The 21,518-nt window shown below is 51.1% G+C and overlaps 1 protein-coding gene across 1 annotated transcript in view; it reads right to left on the bottom strand.

Moving 5' to 3' along the window:
* Positions 1 to 21,518, bottom strand: part of Tg (thyroglobulin) — a 160,002-nt gene that overhangs the window by 60,065 nt on the left and 78,419 nt on the right. The window contains exons 37-40 of the mRNA XM_048358633.1: positions 18,510 to 18,732; positions 16,380 to 16,473; positions 14,376 to 14,535; positions 7,263 to 7,465 (exon numbers count right to left, since the gene is read on the bottom strand). Of these exons, the coding sequence (XP_048214590.1) occupies positions 7,263 to 7,465; positions 14,376 to 14,535; positions 16,380 to 16,473; positions 18,510 to 18,732 (680 nt within the window). The remainder of the gene's footprint in view (positions 1 to 7,262; positions 7,466 to 14,375; positions 14,536 to 16,379; positions 16,474 to 18,509; positions 18,733 to 21,518) is intronic.

Below are 21,518 nucleotides of genomic sequence, written 5' to 3' on the forward strand. Positions count from 1 at the left end.
CTGGTAGGACAGGGGCAAAGGCTGAAAAGACAATCCATCCTGGCTGGAGGTGTCTCTTGTCTTGGGGATTTCTCATCATACTCGAAGACAGGGATTTGGGTTGAAGGAGAAATCAGATTCTTCGGTGATCACTGTGAAAATTCTATGTCTGGGCTGGATGCATTGGCGCACACTTATAATGGGGTGGGGGTGGGGGCGATGAGAGGGGAAGGGCCATAGTTCAAGGTCAGCCTGGGCAAAAGCTTAAGATTTTATCTCAATCAGCAAACAAGCAATCTGGGTGTGTTTGTGCTCACCGGTGCTTTCAGTCGTGCCAGAAGCCTCCTCTAGAGAGGAGGATGGAGGCCTGAGGCTCACCTGGAGAAAAGGCCCTACCTGAAAAATAACCAAAAAGCGAAATGTGCTGGGACTATGGCTCAAGTAGTAGAGTATCTGCCTAGCAAGCACGCAGCTCTGTGTTCAAACCCTAGCACTGCCAAAGCAAGAGAACCACTCACATGGTACCCAAGCCCCCACTCTTCTTAGACTCCATTTCCACAAATATTTTCAGGAGACATCTATTCAATAGACATGCTCTAGGTGCTGGGTCTGTAGCGGTGGCCACTGCCTCGAAGGCCACAGAGCTTAGGCCATGGGTAAGCAGCATGACACGCAGATCATGAAATTCCTGCAGGAAGAGGCCTGGAAGAGCAACGGCAGAGAGCTCTGTAACGATCCGGAGGTACCACGGGGATACAGGATGTGTAAAGACACTAAGAGATGGACAGGGTGGCCAAGCACCTCAGGATGGAGGAGGCCTGCAGGGTCCTAGGAGGGAAGGCAAAGGGCCTAGCACTTTCTCTGAGAGAAACAAGAAGCAACAGTAAGGGTGTAAGAAAGGAAAGTGTTGGCATCACATTCCGCTGTTTGAAAGGTCTCCTGCCTCTTGTGTACGTTCTACTATGTATGTACATACATACACTTCCGGAAAAAAATATATATGAATATTGTTAGGCCATAAAACGGAATTCAATTATGTTGTTAGCAAGACAGGAGATAGAACCAGAGATTACAGTGTTGAGTGATATAAGGGAGGATCAGAAAGACAAATAGCTCCAGTTCTGTCTCATATTTGGAATCTAGAAAAAAAAGCATTACAGATGTAGGAAAAAAGCATTATAGATGACATGATTGGTAAAAGGAAGACTCTTTGGTGGAGGGAGTGAAAGGAGAGAATGACAGCATCAAACAGGATAATGAAATCCACTAAAAGTATTGAAAGTAAAAATAAGTGGAGGGGGATGAGATCAAAGCCTAATATATGCATGTACAAAAACCCACAATGAAACCTTTGTATAATTACTATATGTTAATAAGAAAGGAAAAAAATCATGCAAGAAATGGCAAAAGGTTTGTGGCATTTGCTATTTTCAGAGTTCCCGAGTCATAGCTTTTAAAGTAGTATGGGTGAGTTTTATCAGTGGACATACAGTACGCTGACCAAAGAGCCAAGATTAAGAAGTAACGAGGCTGTCCTCCAACTCAAGAGCTCTGAGAATATGACAGTGACGGAATCAGCATGAGGCTGGCAAGGTCGACACCCATGACTGACACCTATGACTGACAGTCTTCAAACAGTAAGATCAACAGGGTAGATATCAACCTGAACAACTAGGCAAGGGAAAGCAAAACAAGCAGAAGCGAGGCCAGCCCAGCCCAGGCAAGTCCAGTCTGCTTGTAAGAAATTCGGGGGTGGGGGGAGCTTTGTGGTAAGCTCTAAGGTGTGTGTGTGGAGGGGGGGGGGAAGGGCAGCTTTCTCCCTCCAGAGAAGACTCAGCTCTGGAGATGAGAACAAAGCCATCTGTGTCTTAGAAGTCCCTAGAAGAACCAAGGGACCAGAGTGATGAGGAGATACTTGCCTTGCCAGAAGTTTCTTCTTTCACTAACATGCTTCGGTGCTGGGTCTTGTTACAGCAGCTGAGCAATGGGTACAGATACACTGTACTCATAAACTGCTTTGTTAAATGGCAACTCCTTTGTACAACTACTTAAAGATAATAATAGAGGGGGGTGGAAAAAGACAAAGAAACCTGCTATTATCTGTGGAGGATGAAGCAACCTCACCAAGAACCCAATGAAGCCAAGGGACAAGACGTTCCAAGTGAGAAGAGCGCTCAGGAAAGTTCCAGATCAATGCATTTCCCTTCACCAGCATTTCCAACTGGAGATCACCATGAAGAAAGAGACGCCCTTCACAATGTCAGGTGGGCCTTGTGTATGAAGGCTCCTGATGCACAATTACAGAAGGTTTTCACAGATACACATTCAAAGCTCCTAAGAAGACGTCGGGAGGTCAAATCCTATGTTTATGGTTCTCATGGTATCCTAATTCGTGGACACAAGACTGGGCACCAGAAAAAAAAAATATGATTCTCTTTTCTAAAATTAACAGATAGATTCTATGAAACTGCACTCAGATTCCCAAGTGGAGTGTGAGAACAGAACAATTCTCGGTAAACTCTCTGTGAAATTTGGACAGAAATGCCCACGCCTATGTCTAGCTGGCCGGTTTCGAGAGAGGCCAGTCCAGAGAGGGCACTGTCACAGAGATTTTGCAGGAGTCAGCACTGCACCCAATCCACCTTCTCTTAGGTGTGTGGGGGCCTGTGCAAACAAGCAATGTACTCAGAGAAGGAAACTCATCCAAGTTTTCTCACCCACACCCCTAACTATTACGGAGGCTAAAATCTGAGGATCACAGTTTGAAGCCAGCCTGGGAAAGAAAGTCTGTGAGACTCTTTTCTTCAATTAACTACCAATGCCCGCCCCCCCGCCCCCAGAAATGGAGCTGTGGCTCATGGTAGAATACTACTAGCCTTGAGCACAAAAGCTTAGGGACAGTGCTCAGGACCTGAGTTCAAGCCCTAGGATTAGTACATTAAAAAAAAGAAAGGAAGGAAGCAAAAAAGAAAGAAAACCAACATAAGGCAGAATTTCTGTACTTAGTCCCAGCCAAAGGCCAAGAAGCACTGGGCAGAATTTCTAGAAACGAAACAGGGAACTAGTAAAGAAAAGTCTCTCTGCCAAGATGAGATTTCCTTTGTGTGGAGAGACTGTAAAAACCTTGTTAAGTCGCAGCTCTGGGAGGCCCTGAGGAATGAGAGCTATTGAGTGTCCAGGGCACACTGGCTAGACTGAACACAGAATGAAGACAGAAAGGCCTTCCAGGAGCAGTGGCTCTTTGTAGGAGGGGTGTAGCAGTGGGCGGGTCTTGCAGGCCCCTGCAGAAATGAAACAGGCAAAGGAGCAGAGAAGCTCACTCCAGGGGAATTCAGGAGTCCGGCAGCTGTCTGGAGGGACACAGAACTGGGCCAATGCAGTAAGTAGGTTGGGCAGTCTTTCCTGGGGCGAACCCCCCCTCCCTTCCTGAAACCAGCGAGGGGGCCTCAACATTGCAGAACCCTTGTTTGTAACAAGTTCCTTTCCTCTGACCTGGCCCTAGGACAGGTTAAGTATTAGAAGCTTACTTTTGTTTGGAGGTGACCTGCTGAGGCAGAGAAGGGGGTGAGGGCCATGAATTTATTGAGTACCTGTGGTGAACAGGGAACCTTGCAAACCTTATACCATGCTGGCCTCCAGAGGCCTTGGGAGACAGAAGTCACCATAAGTTTCATATGAGAATTGGGGGTAAAGGGTTTTGACCAAGGTCGGGATATTTACCGAGGCCTGTTTCTCTCTCTTGATTTGGGCCTTTCTCATACATCTCCAGACACTGAATTCCTGTGAAATCCAGCCTCAGGGAAGCCCAGCATTTGGCTTTAGCATCTAGTGCCTAACACAGACTCTTCTTTGCTGAGTGTCCCTTGGCAGGTCCCTAAACCTCTCCGACCTTCAGATTTCCTATATTATACTTCATATTATTTTTTACAGGAAATAAAGACCCTGTGCCAAGTAATGTGAGGAATCTGAGATAAGATACAGAGTTTGCAGCCCAAAATGTCTAAACTAATCCAGGCTGTGTGTAACGATCCAAACCCTCCAGATTTGCAGAGATTTAAGGTTTTTTACCAACGAATAAATTGCTAACTCACATTCACTCCCCAAACATCTATTGATTAAGAATATGCTTACAAGATATTAATACACTGAAGGCTTTCCGTCCTCTCAATTTCAAATAATCACACATGCATCCAAGGACTTCTGGGAGCGGTTGTAAAAGCGGTTTCCAAATTCATAAAATGGAGTGAGTTTATTTTTAGACACATTTGCCATTTGTTAAAACAGATTCCTTTCTGAAATTCTCCAAACACCTAAACCCTGAACAAGGAAAGTTTGCCTTCTGGGTCGATTTGAGGCATGTGTGGGTGTCTCCTGGGTCCTAGTGAGTGTTGGTTTGGTTACTGAGAGGCCCCTGGAGAAATATCTCCAGGATCAACTCAGAGAGAGCAGTTTGGTTTCATTCCCAGGAATTCAAAGCTCAAGGACAAATTTGCTACAGGAAAAGAAAGCCCAAACCATTCCTCTCCTGGTCACCCCTAGAATGCTTGGAGTCAGCTACATGGGTGCAGTTGCCAAGCCACTGAGAGATTCTGTCCACGCCGGTGATCTCCACGCTTCTTCGTCTTTCCTTCACGTAGGTTACTGTAAAGTCTCCCTATTGCTTCTCTGCCTCTAATAGAACCCTCCCTGTAGCCCCATTTCCTCCCTAGTATGGCCCATGACTACACCTCCTTGCTGTTGGTTTGATATTAGGCAGTAGGAAGTGCTCAAGTTATGAGAAACTAGTATGTCCCCAGCCTGTTTTCACAACAAAACTCCCTACTTAAGGCTTCATGTATATGGACTATAGCTCATACATATTCTCAAAATTATGAAATGCCAACCTTACACATCCTATGACAAAACAAAAATCCAAAAGTGAGCATGACATATTCTTGAAATTATGAAATGCCAACCTTACACATCCTATGACAAAACAAAAATCCTAAAGTGAGCACGTGCGTTCACACCAGTAATCCTGACTACTCAGGAGGCTGAGATTTGAGGATCGTGATTGAAAGCCAGTCCTGGCAGGACATGTCTGAGAGATTTTTATCTTTAATTAACCACAAACAAATCCAGAAGTAGAGCTGTGACTCAAGTGGTAGAGTGCTAGCAAAGAGCTCAAGGATCGCAAATTCAAGCCCCCAATTCAAGCCCCAGGACTGACATGTGCACACGTGCATGTGCGCGTACACACACACACACACACACACACACACACACGTTGATCATAATCCTTCATTTCCCTGAGATCAGACAACTACCACGCCCGACTCCTCCCACATTTCCACAAGACTTTTAAATCTGAAACCCATAGCAACCTTGATGCTCTTCAGAGACCTCACTCCTACCCACCCATTCCCTTAGCAGTTAACATCTGCTTCTTCTATTAAACCTTGCTTTGCTTCTTTGGCGTGTCTCCGTTTAATACCTTGTCTGAGACGCTAACATTTCAGCCTAATACAAGACAACGAAAGGACCCTCAAAGGCAGAGAGGCAGATTGATGACTCAGAAATGGCGACAACACTCATGCAACATGAGATGTAAGTAAACAGTGCCCTTCTCCTTTCCTCTTGATCAAGGGTGTGGGTCGCTAGGGGGCTTGTGTGTAGCTGTGGGATTGGAATTGCCAAGGTGGAGCTCGGTCCAAGGTGGTGGTGTGGTGGCTCTTCATTGTTTTGTTTGTGGTTTTTTTTTTAGCTTGTCTTACTGTATAGTCTCTGCCTCTACGGCGCCTCTCATCAAACCACTCTCCACCCAGCTCCAAGGGAAGCCTTCCTACAGAAGAGATCTAAGCTTAAAAAGCCTCCAGCGGCACAGCACGCTCACAGAAGCACTGTTTATTATGGCCAAAGGGGAAAACAACCAGATATCTATGAATAGGCAAATGGACAGACAGACCGATGCAGCCCATCCCTGCAATGCAATACTGTTCAGCGCATGGCTCTTCTGGCGCTGATCTACCACAGAGAAACCTTGGAGACAAGATGCTAAGTGGAATAAGCCAGACACAAAAGGGCAAATCTCACATGATTCTGCTAAAATGAGGTGCCTAGACTTGGCAAACCCATAGAGAGGGAAAGTAGAATAGGGGTTTCCCAGGGGCTCAGGGGCTGGAGCGAGACGTTAATCTTCAGTGGGAACAGAGTTTCTGGTTGGGATGATGGTAGAATTGGGAATATTCTTCATGCACACCCGTAAAAATAGATAAAATCATAAAACAAGCAGCTAAAGAACGGTCAAGTAAACAGGATACTTGGATAGCTCCGTATGCATTCAGCACAAAGCCCGAGCTGCCCAGGGGAGTCTGGCCCTCCTTTGTCCCACACCGTCGCCCATACGCCCTATCCTCCGCCTGCCGCTGACACCAGAACTGGGTCTGAAGTCACTGTCTGCGTAGCCTTCAGCATTTAGCTCCGATGTTCCTGGGAATGGTCTCCAGAGACCATTACTTCTGCTTCCTCCTGTGGGTCGAGGCTTCCGCTTTGACCTGCTCCAAGGTCCTTGTGCAAATCTTTACATTAGGTGTCCCCATGCCCAGTTCCTGCAAACCTCATAGGAGACCGGATAGGTTCTGTTTATCGCAGCGTTTCAAGTAGCTAGCACAGCATCTTGCTCACGCTGGAAGCGGGAGCTTACTCATTAGAAGTTAATCCATGTCAGAAACATAAACATTAGAGCTCATACTGGAGCCAGCCAGACTTACTTCTTTGACTGTTGTCTCTGTCATATTCATCATGTGCTATCATCATCAAAACAACATTATCATCATCATCATCATCGTATCAACAGCAGAACCATGATCACAACCGCTATCTCTGTCCCCATCCCTACCATCATCACCATCATTATCATAAGTGACACTACCACTATTACTATCATTACTGTTTGTGAGCATCATACCACATCATCATCACCAGCAGCAGCAGCATTCCTACGCTCCGCTCCTCCTCCTGCTGCTGCTCCTCCGGCAGGCATTTCTGCCTGCTCACTAGCATCCATTCGGATTCTGTTCTTGGCCGTCCATTAGTTAACAAGTACAGCAAACCCTACTGAGGCTCTCCCAGGGAGCATAGAACACGAATGGGAAACAGAGAGCCCTCAGCTTCCTTCCTGGATCCATGCGTAGAGTGATAGCAGGATCCAAACCCAGCCCAAGAAGACGCGAAGAGCCAGCCATTGAAGTCAGCTTGGCTCAAGAGGCAGAAGGAGCAGACAGAAGGCGGGGCGGACCACTCACCATCAGAAGAGCCCTCCGGAAGAGCCTGGGGCTGGTGGCCCTGGTCGTGAGAAGGTGGATGCTGGCTACGTCAGCTCCACCCCGGTCTGCCGCCAAGGTCACCCGCCGAGGGTCCCCCCCGAATGCTCCGATGTGAGTCTGCACCCAGTTCAGGGCTGCCACCTGGTCCAGCAGCCCCCAGTTGCCAGTTGCCTCCCTGGAGCCTGCGCAGAAGAAGAAAACGGTTTGTCTTTTGTGATTCTTAAAGCTTTTCATTCTAAAAAAAAAGTCACAGCAGGCATCAGTGCCGCAGGACTACCATCGTAGCTGTTCAGGAGGCCGAGACCCGGGAGGTCTCTTTTAGAAGCCAGTCGAGGGAGAAAAGTCTCTATCTTCGATTCACTAGCGAAAAACTGAGCTAGCCGGTGGCTCACGCCTGCAATCCTACCTACTCAGGAGGCTGAGGCCTGAGGATTGTGGTTGGAAGCAGCTTGGGCCAAAAAACAAATCCGTGAGACTCTTATCTCTAATTAAGCGCCAAAAGAGCTGAAAGTAGCACCCTGGCTCGGATGTTAGAATGCCAGCTTTGAGCAACAAAGCTCAGGGACAGGGCCCAGGCCCTGAGTTCAAGACCCAGGGCTAGCACACACACACACACACACATGCTGAGCTACAAGAGCAAACGACAGTGAATTCAAGCCCTGGAACTAGTAAAAACAAAAGCAAAGCAAAACAAAAACATACTGCTGCCCAGGCTCCTGTCCTCAAGATCAGCACAGGGAGGGACAGGGAGAAGAACATGAGCTTTGGAGTCCGACACCACCTGGCTTGACCTCCACCTTGGCCTTTGCTAGCTAAGAGACCGTGAACGTCGGCACCCCTGAGCCGCGGCATCTTTTCGTCGATTACTCATGAACTAGAAGTGCGTGCTCAGCTCCTCCACCTGTCTCGGCAGTCTGAGGGAGGGAGATGCTCTCTGCTCCATGTTTCCCATTGCAGTTTGGTTCTCTCACACGCTGGCCAAGTCGGGCCGGGACTGCGGGTCCCAGGCTTCCCACTGCCTGCGGCTTTAATAGTGTGCGACCGAAATGATATTGCTTTGCTCTCCACAGGATTCAAGAACTATTCACTGAGGTTGGCACACTATGTTTTCAATGAAATAGTTGAGACACAAAAGAAGCATAGCAAAAAACATGTATTTCTCTTTCGTTTGAGGGGATGAGCTATACCTCCCCCTTCTAACTGTGGATCCACGCATCCTCCCTGCCGTTTCTACGCCATGACCTTATTGCTCTGCGTCAAACCTCGCCTGAGGTTCGCACCCTTCACGTCTGACTCTGTGCTCGGCAGTTCTGTGATTCCTATCTCAGCCTGCATGGACATGACTCTTGGGCCTCAAGAAGCCTGACCACCGGGCCCCGCCCTGGTCTCCAGGACGCACGGCATGATATGAAGAATGGGATTTGGTATTGGACAAGAAACTATTGTCAAGACTCCACATTCCCACAGCTAATGACAGCTTTCCTCCCACGTGTCCAACCTAGAATTGACAAAGCTGAACCCCAGCTGGGAGTATGCTCGCAATGCTCATTACTCCTCCAGCTGGGAAGGTTTTCAGAATCTCTTCAAATGCTTTTTTTATGCCCTACATCTGGTGAAGCCATTGACACAGCTTGATCCTCACCGTGGGCTTTTCTAGATTGCTCTTGGGTTCCGTTCGCCAGGATCAATGTGTTCATTTCCTTCCTTCCACGTCTCGGGCAGCTCAAAAGAGCAGGGTGTGAACTGAGTAGGACCAAGTCCTGCAAGTGCAGGAAGTGACATCTACGTCACGCACGGGCCAGTGATAGTGACTCTCACTTCCTGTGAATCCCCCTTCCTACTTGGTGATGAAGACCAGTGACAGTCTCTAAGGAGGCCAGAGCTGAGGTGCTGCCGGAGGCCCCCAGTAAACAAATATTAACTGGACGTCCAGCCAGGCGCTGTGCTAGGTACGGCTGAGGGAAGAGGGGAGGATCAGCCCCAAAGGGGGCAGCTCCGGTGCACACAGGAGGCAGGGACCCAAGAACGGGGCAACGAGATGATCTGGCTCAGCCTGGCCTTTAATGGAGAGAGGGAAAGTTAGGAGTGAAAGACTTTGTTTAGGAGCAAGAAATGAATGTGTGATCAAGACTCAGACCCTAACTCACAATCAGAATTCACTATGGACTTGGGTCATTGCTCTATGTGGGGCGCACAGCAGGCTAGTATTTAATGAATACTTCTGGACTTGGATTCTCCCCGTTTGTAAAGTGGGGCTCAGGATAGGGCCAAGCTTCACTCAGTAGTCAATGATTAAACCAGTTAACACTTGTGAAGGCCACAGAACTCTTCACAGGGCATGACAGAAGAGATGGGATTTTTGTTTCCTGAAACATAAAACAGGCTCGGTCCCAATGTTGTCTTTCTAATCCCCTAGCAGGACCCACCTGCTTTTGAGAGGCGGATGGAGCTTCGGTGTGTGTAGCACCCACAGGGGCAGACTCCGCTTCCCTACTTTTCTGATCAGAGAGGATAACAGACCAACACAGATATCCCCAAGTGCCTGGATGATGACGGGGTGACGTGTGATTACTGGGGGCTGTCTGGCCTTCTGTCTGCCTCTCTGGGCAAGACACGCTTCCTCTGTGCCCATACCGCGTAGGCCCGAAAGCCCCTTACCTACTCTCTCCTCTTATGTCCTTAGGCGACAGCCAGTGAAAATGACAATCTCTGGAACAAGATGCCTTGGGCATCTGTGGCGTTTGTAGGACCCAGATGGAGGAAATGGCCTTGTGTGGCCCATCTCCAACCCCTCCTTTTTTTTTTTTTTCTAGCTCTTCAGTTAGACAGGAGCGAACTTCTCCAAAACTGGCCTTGCCTGATCTTCTCTCTTCAGAGAGAGAGTTTGTCTTGTGGGGCTCAGACCTGCTTGACCTTTTGTCTTCCTTTGTCCCCCATCTCTTTTGCAAAGTATCTCTGTAGTGTAGGACTCCCAGAGACCATTTATACACTGGGCACCCCCAGACGATGTGACACTCACAATGAAATAAGAAACAGCCCAAGCAGTGGCTCGGCTAAACTCTTGAAAGCCAGGCTTCCTAAGGCTGCCTCTGTAATTAGGGGGCACCAGGCACCTGCTGGGCTGGGAAGTAAATGCACAACCTGCCCCGAAGGTGCCAGGCCTAGCCAGAGAAAGCAAAGGGACACACACACACACACACACACACACACACACACACACACACACACCACACGCTCAGGCCAGGTCCCTGTATCAGTCTTGCGTCCACTGATCTCAGATGAACTACCCCACAAGCCTTACTTAGCACCTCCCATTCTTGGAGGCACAGCCTGTGACTGGACGGTATGCCAGGAGGGCTCTGCCTAAGAGGGACAGATGTGAACCCACACACCCCGCAGGCCCCTTCCTGCTAAGAACGGTGAGCCCCTATAGAGGAAACTGAGGGGCGGAGAGGGAATGTGTGGCGACACGCTGCACTTCCCATTTCATGGTTCTATACATACGACGGCTGCAGGTAATAAGATCTGCAAGTGTTTACCGGGTGCAGGTTGAGGTGGAAGGCCGCCTGGGCCCTTCCACGGTAGGAACCTGGCTGCAGGACGTGAGCAGCTGCCCCCTGTGGGCACCGGGACAGGGATCGTCAGCTTTGCCACCACCCACCACCTGATCCGTGCTTCAGTGCCTGGGTGAGCTGGGCCCTGTGGTCTGGGCTCCTTCTCTGGGCTGAACAGCAGGGAGGCTCAAAGAAGAGGCCAGAGAGCTAGCTGCAGTGTGAGGGATGCGAAAGGAGGTCTGGAGAATAAACCAAAGGAAACTTCCTCAGGTGGGGAGAGTAGCAAAGATCCTGAAGATCAAAAGATCAAACGGCACTTGCAGACCTTGGAGGAGCAGCCGGAGCTGCCCGGCAGAGCACAATGAGTCTCCGATGAGACACAGGGTGAGTGAGCTTCAAAGCTCTCCAGGCCTCCTTGTTCTGTCAGGGGGAACTTAGAAGATGCCTTTGCTGGGTCCTGTGAACTAACTGTAAACCCTTGCCTTGGAGCCTGTGCTCTTTGATCTGAGTTATTCTCTACTGCAGTACATTTTGCAGTCACCATGGGCTCCAAAAAAAAAAAAAAAAGACCAGATTCACAGATAAGCATTCTTGTACCAGGGAGATTTCCCTTCAAACAAGCAATGTTTTCTTATCGTCTTAGAGCAAACAGCTACAAATTCAGGGGACTATCTTGTTCCTGTTCTGTTCCAGTAATAAAGTGATAACTTCTCCAGAACTCCACCAAGGACTAAGACTGAGCTAAAGGTCAAAACCAGCCACATCTGTCACTTGGGATTACTCGAACTCTGCATGCCTTTCTCCCTCTCTGCCCCTCAATTCTCCCTCTTTAATTGGAAGACAATATTTATACTTCCAAAGATGGCGGTAGCTGTACTGAGGTGCTGTCTTCCCATGAGTGCCATGAAATAAATCTTTTATTTTCCTGCCCTCTGCCATGTTCCTTTGGCATATGGGGGTGAGTGGCTGGCTCTAACTTGCGACTCCTGGACTTTCAGCCTGGGGTCTACTAACCTAGCTGCAGCTTTTTCCGAAAACTGGCCACAGGACACCAGCTTCGCACTTGTAGTGGAAGAGTGAAATATCATCGAAAGTCAAGATCTGGGGAAACAGAGGCACTGGGCAAGTGTAACTTCCCCCTTCTCTTTCAGGTAGTTTTTCCTCCAAGCAAAATGGTCAGGCAGAGCCTTGATGCAAGTCAAGCATCCTGAGCATTCTGGAAGCTTCCCTAGCCTCCTGACAGACTGCCCATGTCAGCATCCAGGTCGGCTTTACCTCTCCAGCAGCACATGAGTTTTCCACATGACTGCACTCTCTGAAATTGCAATCCCCTGCCCCCGTGGGATGGAGGACACGTGGAAATTCGCTTTCCTCCTGTCTAGAAACTTTCGGAGCCAAAGTCAGCCATGTCTGAGATGAGCTCCCCACGGCCGGCATCCACCAGCTGAGACCTGAATTTCACGTGCTTGCAGCTGCTTGGCAGGAGCCGGCTCGGCAACACTGTCGGCCTTGTATTTGAAAAGCAGCCAGCGAGCCTCCCGCAGGGGCTTCTGCTCTGTAATGAGCACAGATTCAACGGGAATCATTCTCCCTACTGCCCCAAATCTCTCACAAAACTCCAGCTGCCGCGCTTACGTCCGGCTGCCATTCCGAAGTTCCCTAGAGAATACCGAGCGGGGAGGAAGCAGCTTCGTGACCCGTCTCTACTCACCCCTGCCTGCTCCCGTCCGCCGGCTACCAACCATCCTCTGCCCGTCGGAAACCGAATCCTACTTTCCCTTTCTCAATCCCATACCAGCATTGGTCACGGCTTTGCCTTCACTTCCCGCCTGCATGTGAAGCCAAGAATTTGCTGGTATGTCGCTTAAGCCAACATCTCGGTGGCTCTCAAGCCTCAGACCCTGTGTCCATCCTGCATCCTTACCTAGTGCTCCTCCCCCCACCCCCGGGGCTTCTGCACATCCTGGGTCCCCCTCCCACACACACTCTAGTCCAGTCTGTCTTCACGCTTACATCAACCTGCCATTTCACACTTAGCAAGAGACAACGTTCACTCCCTGTGCCTGGGAGGACTAGAAGGTAGGTAAACTTCCCGTTTTAGAGAAGCAAACTAACACTATGAGAGAGAGAGAGAGGGGAGAGAGAGAGAGAGTTTGATCCAAGCTCACACAGCCAATGAGAAGCAGAGCTGGCTCTTGGCTCTTCAGGTTCTAGGGCCAATGTATCTATACCACACTACCCTGCTTCATTGCCTGATGCCCCCCCCCCCTTCAGTGGTGGCTGGGAGGACAGATGGTGTGTGTCTGTTGGTGGGGGCGGGAGGAGGAGTGCTTGTGATGGTGTAGCTCTGTTCTGCTCTGGCAGCTGGGGAGGATGGAGGACAGAACCCCAGAAACAGATGGGTTCAAGGATACAGGATAAGCCAGCTGAGATCAAAGGTAAAAAGGAGGCGATGTCCCTGCTGATACAGACCTCACTCCAAATCTGATAGCTTCCCTTTGGCACAAGAGCCATAAGCTCTTCTCCCATAGGGCTGGTAAGTGGACTGCGGCTTGGCTATCTTTTGTGTTTTGTACTGCTCTTAGGGCTTGAACTCAGGGCCTGGGTACGGTCCTGAACGTTTGTGTCCAACCATTGTCCTGAAGGATTGCATTGCAGATGAGCACTTGAGCTTCACTTCTAGCTTTTTGGTCATTAATTGCCCAGTCTGGCTCCAAACTGCAAACCTCAGATTTCAGCCTCCCAAGTAGCTAGGAGTACAGGCATGAGCCGCTGGTGCCCAGCTTGGCGATTTTTTAACTACATGAACTTGAGCAAACTTCTAACCACCTTGGACCTCATTTTTTTTCACTTTTAAATGCACAAACACACACACACGTGCACATGTCACATCCTATCCTAAAGTGAAGCATGAGCTATGTTTCAAACACATAGCAAGTTTTCAATAAATAACAGTTATTGATCTCACCTAAGTCTGGGTGTCAGTATTGGTGGACGGCCTTTGAATGTTCAAGTTTCCACTCCGTGGTATGAATCTAGCGGGGCTAGACCTGGGGCATGGGCACAATGGTTCTGAGGCTCAGGGGAAGAAGGAAGGAGCTTGTGGAAGCCGCTAGTCTCTGCTCAGAATAACCCTGGGCCTAACCCTAAGCCTTCTTACAGTTTGGATTTCAAAGGCCTGCAAAGCCTCCAAAGGCCCTTGTGTTGAGGGCTTGTTCTCAGGGTTGATTTTTTCGGTAGAACCTCTAAGAGGTAAGGCCTTAAGTTGGTCCAAATGTCACTGAGGTCATTCTCCTGATGGAGAGATACTGGTACTTCATCCCTCTCTCCTTTCTCTTCCTGAGGTGAGCATTTTGCTCTGCCCCAATGTGCTATTTCCTTGCTTGCCATAGGCCCAAGGCATCAGTGCCAATCTATCACAGACAGGAACTCCAAAACTGTGAGCCCCATAAAACTCTCTTCTTCATAAGTAAGTCTCGGGTGTTTTGTTATCGTGAAGAAAAGCTGATTACTACACCCACCAACACCAGCAACTTACCAGAACTCAGGAAGCCGAAGATTCCCACTCGGTAGTTGGCAATGATGACAATGAGGTTGCCAGTCGCAGCCAGGAAGGAGCCATCAATGTTCCGCTGTCTGTCACTGCCTTCCACCTCCATGGAATTGTGGAAGAACACCAACACTGATGCATTGGGGACCTGTGGGAAGAAGTGAAGGCTCTTGTGTTTCTACGTCAAGACCTCAGTGAGGAGGCACCTTTCCAGGTGAGGATCTAGGCTATGAGCCTACACTCCTGAAAATATGATCTTGAGGTATACTTAGCTCTACTCAATGGCATATTTATCCCTACTCAGTTGTATACTTAGCACTAATCCGTGGCATACTTAGCCTGACTCAATGAGCTAAATTTTGTCCCGTAAACTTACATATTGTAATTTGAATCCCTCGTACCTCAAAAAGTGCCTGGATCTGGAGATCCAGGAAGGAAGGAAGGAAGGGAGGAATGGAGGGAGGGAGGGAGGGAAGGAAGGAAGGAAGGGAAGGAGGGAAGGAGGAAGGAAGGAAGGAAGGAAGGAAGGAAGGAAGGAAGGAAGGAAGGGAAGGAGGGAAGGAGGAAGGAGGGAGGTAGGGATGGATGGAGGAAGGAAGGAGGGAAGGAGGGAGGGAAGGAGGGAAGGAGGGAAGGAGGAAGGAATGGAGGAAGGTGGTAAGGAAGGAAGGGAGGGAAGGGAGGAAGGAAGGAAGGAAGGAAGGAAGGAAGGAAGGAAGGAAGGAAGGAAGGAAGGAAGGAAGGAAGGAAAGAAGGAGGGAAGGAAGGTGGGAAGGAGGGAAGGAAGGAAGGGAGGGAAGGGAGGAAGGAAAGAAGGGAGGAAGGAAGGAAGGAAGGAAGGAAGGATGGTAGGAAAGAAGGTGGGAAGGAGGGAAAGAGGGAAGGAAGGAAGGGAGGGAAGGGAGGAAGGAAGGTGGGAAGGAGGGAAAGAGGGAGGAAGGAAGGAGGGAAGGAGGGAGGGAAGGAGGAAAGGAGGGAAGGAAGGAAGGGAGGGGAGAGAGGAAGGAGGGAAGGAAGGAAGGTGGGAAGGAGGGAGGGAAGGAGGGAAGGAAGGAAGGGAGGGAAGGGAGGGAGGAAGGAAGGAAGGAAGGAAGGAAGGAAGGAAGGAAGGAGAAAAGGAGGGAAGGAAGGAAGGGAGGGGAGAGAGGAAGGAAGGAAGAAAGGGAGGGAGGGAGGAAGTTAGAGCTTATAAGTGGCTCATACATTGGGCTCAACCCCACGTGACTATGGAATGGAAGGTTCAAGACCTTGGCGACCTTCCTGCCAGTGCTCTCAAGATCTGTCATCACGTGGCCTGCACTGCCACGTGCTCGCCTGGCTGAGAGATGCCCCCCCCCGCCTTTAGTGGAATGGCCTTGTCCTGCTCTTGTGCCACCCCATCAGCTCAGCTCCACTGCATGGGGCCCAGCCAGGTCTGAGCTCTGCGTCTCCATTCTCACAGAGCTTTAAGAAGGCAGGTGTGAGTTATCCTCCCGTCTCCAGGCGAGGCGGCTGGAACACGTAGAACCTTCTCCAGGATGCTGAGGTGCCCGAGCTGCTTATTCAGCATGGCAGGGATACAGGGTGCCTCGCACGGGGCAGAATGAAACGCTCTCACCTCTCTCACCCAAGGCTCAACACCTCTATTAATGCAGCCAGTGAGAGCTTCCATGCTTATGACAAAGTTTGTCCACATCAACCGTAGTGAGCAAACTTGGTGTAGTCACTCATCACGCACTGGATGGATGTCACTAGAGACTGGTGTTTCCTAACACCTGTTCCTTTTCTCTCTCGTGGGTTCTGATCTCCCCCATAGACTAGCAACCCCAATATCTCAGCGGCAGGCCTGCCGCGGCTGCTTAGACAGATGCACGCGACTGGGCTGGCCCCGTGCTGCAGAATCACAGGCAAGGCAGAGACACGGGAAAGGGGGGGCGTGGCGGGGCACCGCAGGGACAGGAACCTCAAGGGGGAGTTCACAGGACAAACACCGCGGACACTTGGGGAACTCACCATGCTCTCGGGGACAAAGACGTTGAGATACAGGCAGTCCTCGCTGATTCCCGGAGGCGTGGGTGTCCGGGCACCGGGCTGCCAGCAGCCGGCCCTGCAGGGACAGAACACGTGACTTCAGGAGGAAGAGCAAGGGAAGAGGCTCCGTCTCCCTCCCACCCACCGCCATGACCAGCCACTGCCCGGTCCCAAAGGCCCGGAGTCCCACTTGATCTGCGACTGGAAGGGGTAGCAAGGCTCCTGGCTCTCTCTCTGACACCCGTGATGAGACATTTCCAAGGCGGCGCTGTGAGCTCCCAAAGGGAAATGTGCTGACTCCAATGGCCCCGAGCTAGAGAAGGGGCTCGTCGCCAGTAGAAGACTCACATGTCTGTGGCCCTCCACTAAGAAGAGATAGCTGACCTGTTTTCTCTGCCAGTGTGAACACCTCCGGGCACAGGTGCTGAGTCCACACCAGAGACCCACCCTAGGGCAGCACGCGGGTCACTTGGGGCCTTGCTAGCCCTAGTTATAGACACCGGAGCGCTCCGATGGTGGTCCACTCAGTATGTGTGTAACCCACCACCCTCCTATCTAGTGGGCCCTCCCCCCAACCTGGCCAGGCTCTCGCATTAGAGCCTGTTGGTTCTTTGGTCTCACAGTGGTGGAGCAGGCCTTCCTCTGTCCCCACCACAAGGTAGGGGTTCACAATCCCTTCCCAGGTAGGCTTGAGGGGCGCCTTGCTTTCCCTCCAGCCGCCCGTAGGCCTGTGCACTTGCCCAGAAGCAAGCCCGTTGTGGCTGCAGTGGGTAGAGCGGCTATGGCTTCAGGGAGCCCGAGGCGTGAGGGGCAGGGAGACCGGGGGAGGAGCCAGGTCACAGGGATTCTGAACTTGCTTCAGTTACAGAATCTCACAATGCAGTTTCCGTATGTCAAAACAAATTTAAAAAAAATCCGATGATAAGAGTATGAGCGCTTTAAACTAAAATTCTAATATTGTTCCAGTTAGAGAGGGATCCTCTTAATTTTTTTTTTTATTGGCTCATCTGCTCTTCTTGCAGTGCTGACTTTGCAACCCTATTGATGTCAGATGCCTGGCCAGGTATGGCACACACCTGTCTATGATCTCAGTGCTCAGGAGGCCGAGGCAGAAAGATCTCTAGTGAGAGACGAGCCCAAGCTTCAGCAATGACGCTTTGATTCAAAAATTAAAAAAAAAAAAATGAACTGGAGGTATAGAGCAAGTGTTAGAGCACCAGATGTGAATAATCAGGCCAAAGTGAACATGGGAGAAGACTTGAGTTTAAGCCCCAATTGGGGGGGAGGGGGAGGGAGGGAGGGAGGGAGGGAGGGAAAGAAAGAGTAGGTAGGAGGGAGGGAGAGAGGGAGGGAAGAAGGGAAGGAGGAAGGAAGGGAGAGAGAGAGGAAGGGAAAGGAAAAAGAAAGGAGAAAGAACATAAAGGAAAGAATAAAAGCACTAAGAAAGCCAAATGTATATAGCTGCATGCTGGTGGCTCACGTCTGTAATCCTAAAATACTTGGGAGGCTGAGAGCTAAGGATCACGGTTCAAAGTCAGCTGCAGCAGGAAAGTCCATGAGACTCTTATCTCTGATAAACCACCAGAAAAAAACTGGGAGTGACGCTGTTGCTCCGAGCGGTAGAGCGCTAGACTTGAGCCAACGAGCTCAGGCACAGCACCCAGGCTCTGAGTTCAAGCCCCACAACCGACGAAAGAGAGAGAGAGAGAAAGAGAGAGAGAGAGAGAGAGAGAGAGAGTGTGTGTGTCAAGCGTCACTGTGGGCTGGAGGCCCCATAACACCGGGGCAGTGATAGGTGTACCACCACCTCCAGGCCCGGCCTGCGGGAAGCCACAGGGCCACACACACACACACACACACACACACACACACACACGTTCCTCTTTCCTCAGGAGGCCGTGAAGGAATCCCGCAGAGGAAGCAGAGCCTTGGGGGGGACCCCTAGGCCCCTGGGTCCCCACGCGGAGCCCCTCCCCCCGTGCCTCCACACCACATGGGCCTTGCCCGAGCCACGCGCGACCCCACCCATCAACCCCCCTTTCTGCGGCCGTTCAGAGCGCCAGGCACAGCTCCGCGGCCCCGTGCGCACGCGCGTGCCCCCGCCCCCTCTACCTCGGCTTGGTGGCATCCCAGGAGCCTGTCCAGTTCGAAGGCGCCGGCGCCCGGAAGCGGCTCTCTGCCAGGGGTGGGGAGGCATAGGGAACCCCGAGGAACTGGTCCACTTGTTTCCAGGAAGGGCCGGCCTGGATGGCCCGGGACCTGCCGAGCAGCTGGCCGTGGGGAGCGATGGTCACAGAAGGTGCGGGTGCTGCGGAGAAGCGGGGTGCGGGGACACCTGGTGGAGAGGAATGGTTGGGGGGGGGGAGGTGAGTGTGCTGGTCTCTCCGCTTTCCCTGGTGCATTTTCAGCCAAAGAGAAATACTTAAACAACAACAACAACAACAACAACAACAACAGGGGCTGGGGATATGGCCTAGTGGCAAGAGTGCCTGCCTCGTATACATGAAGCCCTGGGTTCGATTCCCCAGCACCACATATACAGAAAACGGCCAGAAGTGGCGCTGTGGCTCAAGTGGCAGAGTGCTAGCCTTGAGCAAAAAGAAGCCAGGGACAGTGCTCAGGCCCTGAGTCCAAGGCCAGGACTGACCAAAAAACAACAAACTTGGAGAATGTCATCGGTAGTCCGTCTGGGGCCCCTCGGGACCCCAGATCTCGTATGTCAGCAACACGTAACAGCAGCAATGAGCTGATTCTATTGGGCATCACATACATGCTAAACACGGGGCGAGTGCCACTTATTTGAAGATCCTCTCCTGGATTCTTCCCAATGGGTCCAAAAGGTAGGGGCTAACAGAAACCGCACCCCTTATTCTGCGCCCTGGGGCTTTGGGGGGGGGAGGGGAATACACACACAGCCCTCCCCAGGGCTCCGGACCAGAGCTTGTCATCAAACCCATCAGTGACTTCTGGACCGAGCGTACACGCTGTTCGTTCTAGCAGAGATGACTAATGGACATTTCTTCACTCACTGCGAGTCCGATTCTTACCAGTAAGTGAGTTTGTAGAGAGAACTTACCCCAAACAGATGACCTCACTAAATAAAACAAGTCGACTTTCAGCACATGTACACGTCCCTGCGGGGGACAGGAGGGTGTGGGCTGGGGCTCTGGGTGCCTCGCCTGCCAGGGCCACAAGGTGACACAGGCTCAAAGCTCGCCCCAGTGAAGCCCCGTGCACGCCCGTTTACACCCGCCAGGGACAGGGCAGAGCCCCTGCGGCCGTGGGTGTGGGCCTCCAGGCTTCCCTCCTGGGTGCTTCTGTCCCTGTCCCAGTTTGTAAGGTCCAAGACTGGTGCCACCTGCCTGCCATTCCATCCCCCACCCGCAGACTCTCCACCCCCTCCTGCAGTGCCAGTCGCCAGCCCGCCCCCTTATCAGCTCCTCATCTTACTGCCCCCCCCCTGCAGTTTCTTTCAGTCACTCTTCCATTCAGTGCCCTCCAGGGGGGTCCCCGGCTCAGTGCCAATTGCTGTTTTACAGGGACTTGAAATAGGACCCAGGGCTCTGAACCAGGAAGCCATTAAAAACTCCACTGGTAAAAACACGCATGCATGTGTACACACGTACCTGCACACACATGCGTGTGTGTGGTGTGCTTTTTGACACATGCGTGCACAGAGGCACTGGGTTGTGGAGGGTGTTCGTGAGAGGGACACACACACACACACACACACACACACACACGAAGGGAAGGTGGGGACAGAGGAGAAGGGAGAGGAAAAGAGAGACAAATGGAGATGAAGAGGGAGATGGAGAGAAGGACAAAGATGGAGACAAGGAGCGGGGATAGCTTAGGTGGGGACAGCTCCGCGGTGCCAGGGGCGGGGCCGGTAGAGAGGCAAAGCCCTTCTGCCCTCTCCGCCGTGCCTTCTATACCAATGCACACGCCACGGTAATGACAACCACAAGTGTGGGAGAACGCAAGCAAGCAGGCAGAGGCCTGGCCTTTCCTGAAGACCTGATATGACCTCAGCCGGAAATGATCAGATCCTTCACGAATATCTGACCATGTCTGAAGACAGTTTTGGTAATCACAGGGTGGTTGAAATGACTGGCATCTAGTGGGAAATCCTGAACATCTTGGAAGAGCCAGGATGGTCTGTCATGCCAACGTGTCTCTGCATCACTCAACGAAGGACTCGCGAACCCCAAGTGGTGGTGGGTTCTGAGGCCAATGGTATAACATCTGTTACTGACATGACTTCCTGCCACTGAAGGTCAGCAGAGGAAGGTGGTCTGTAGAGTCAAGCACACCACCTGTGGTTCACATGAACCAGTGGCTCATTGGGAGAACTTGGGAGTCTTTCTGACTCAGTTTCCCTCTTGTGTCATGGGAATCGTAGCCACCCTGCAACGCAATGGTGTCGGGAAGAAATAGCCATACTGGCGGTGCTCTGGCCTGGTGAAGGAGTTCCACAAGTGGAAGGAGAGATGGAGAGGATGAGGGAGGGTTTGACCGCGGGAGATAGGAAGGTTAAATGGGAGGAGGTATGAACAGTTGGACAATGGATGAATAGTGGGTGGATGAATGGTGGATGGATGAGCGGTCAGGTGGATGGATGGATGAATAAATGGAAGGAAGAAAAGAGGGAGAAAGAAGAGAGACAGAAAAAGAAAGCATGAGGGGGCCTCTGTGACAAAAAGCTCTAGAGTCAAAGTTAGAACAACAATGGAAACTTGGAATGGAAAGAAATAGCTGCTGTTTTCTAATCCGGCCTCAATCACAAACCCTGACTGCCCCCCTTCCATCCTCCGTTCCTGTTACCATCTTAAATCAAAGGATCTCAGGCAGGCCCTGGGGCGGGGGCTGCTGAGGCAGCCAAGCTTTCTCCTGCGTTCACAATCACAGCCGCGCTCAAAGATGGGAGCGAAGCCAGATAGACCCGGAGGCCGTGGGTCCCAGGGAATGCAGGGCTGCTTTCCCATGGCCTGTAGCATTCGATCCATCCTGCAAGGCCGCCCCAGGAGATCAAATGTGAGGCGAACCCTAGATGTGTGCTTTTTCCCTTCGGAAATCTTTGGCACAAATGGTGGATCCCCTCCAAACTACCCACGTATTTGG

Source organism: Perognathus longimembris, chromosome 12 (assembly GCF_023159225.1).
Source record: "Perognathus longimembris pacificus isolate PPM17 chromosome 12, ASM2315922v1, whole genome shotgun sequence".
NCBI lineage: Eukaryota > Metazoa > Chordata > Mammalia > Rodentia > Heteromyidae > Perognathus > Perognathus longimembris.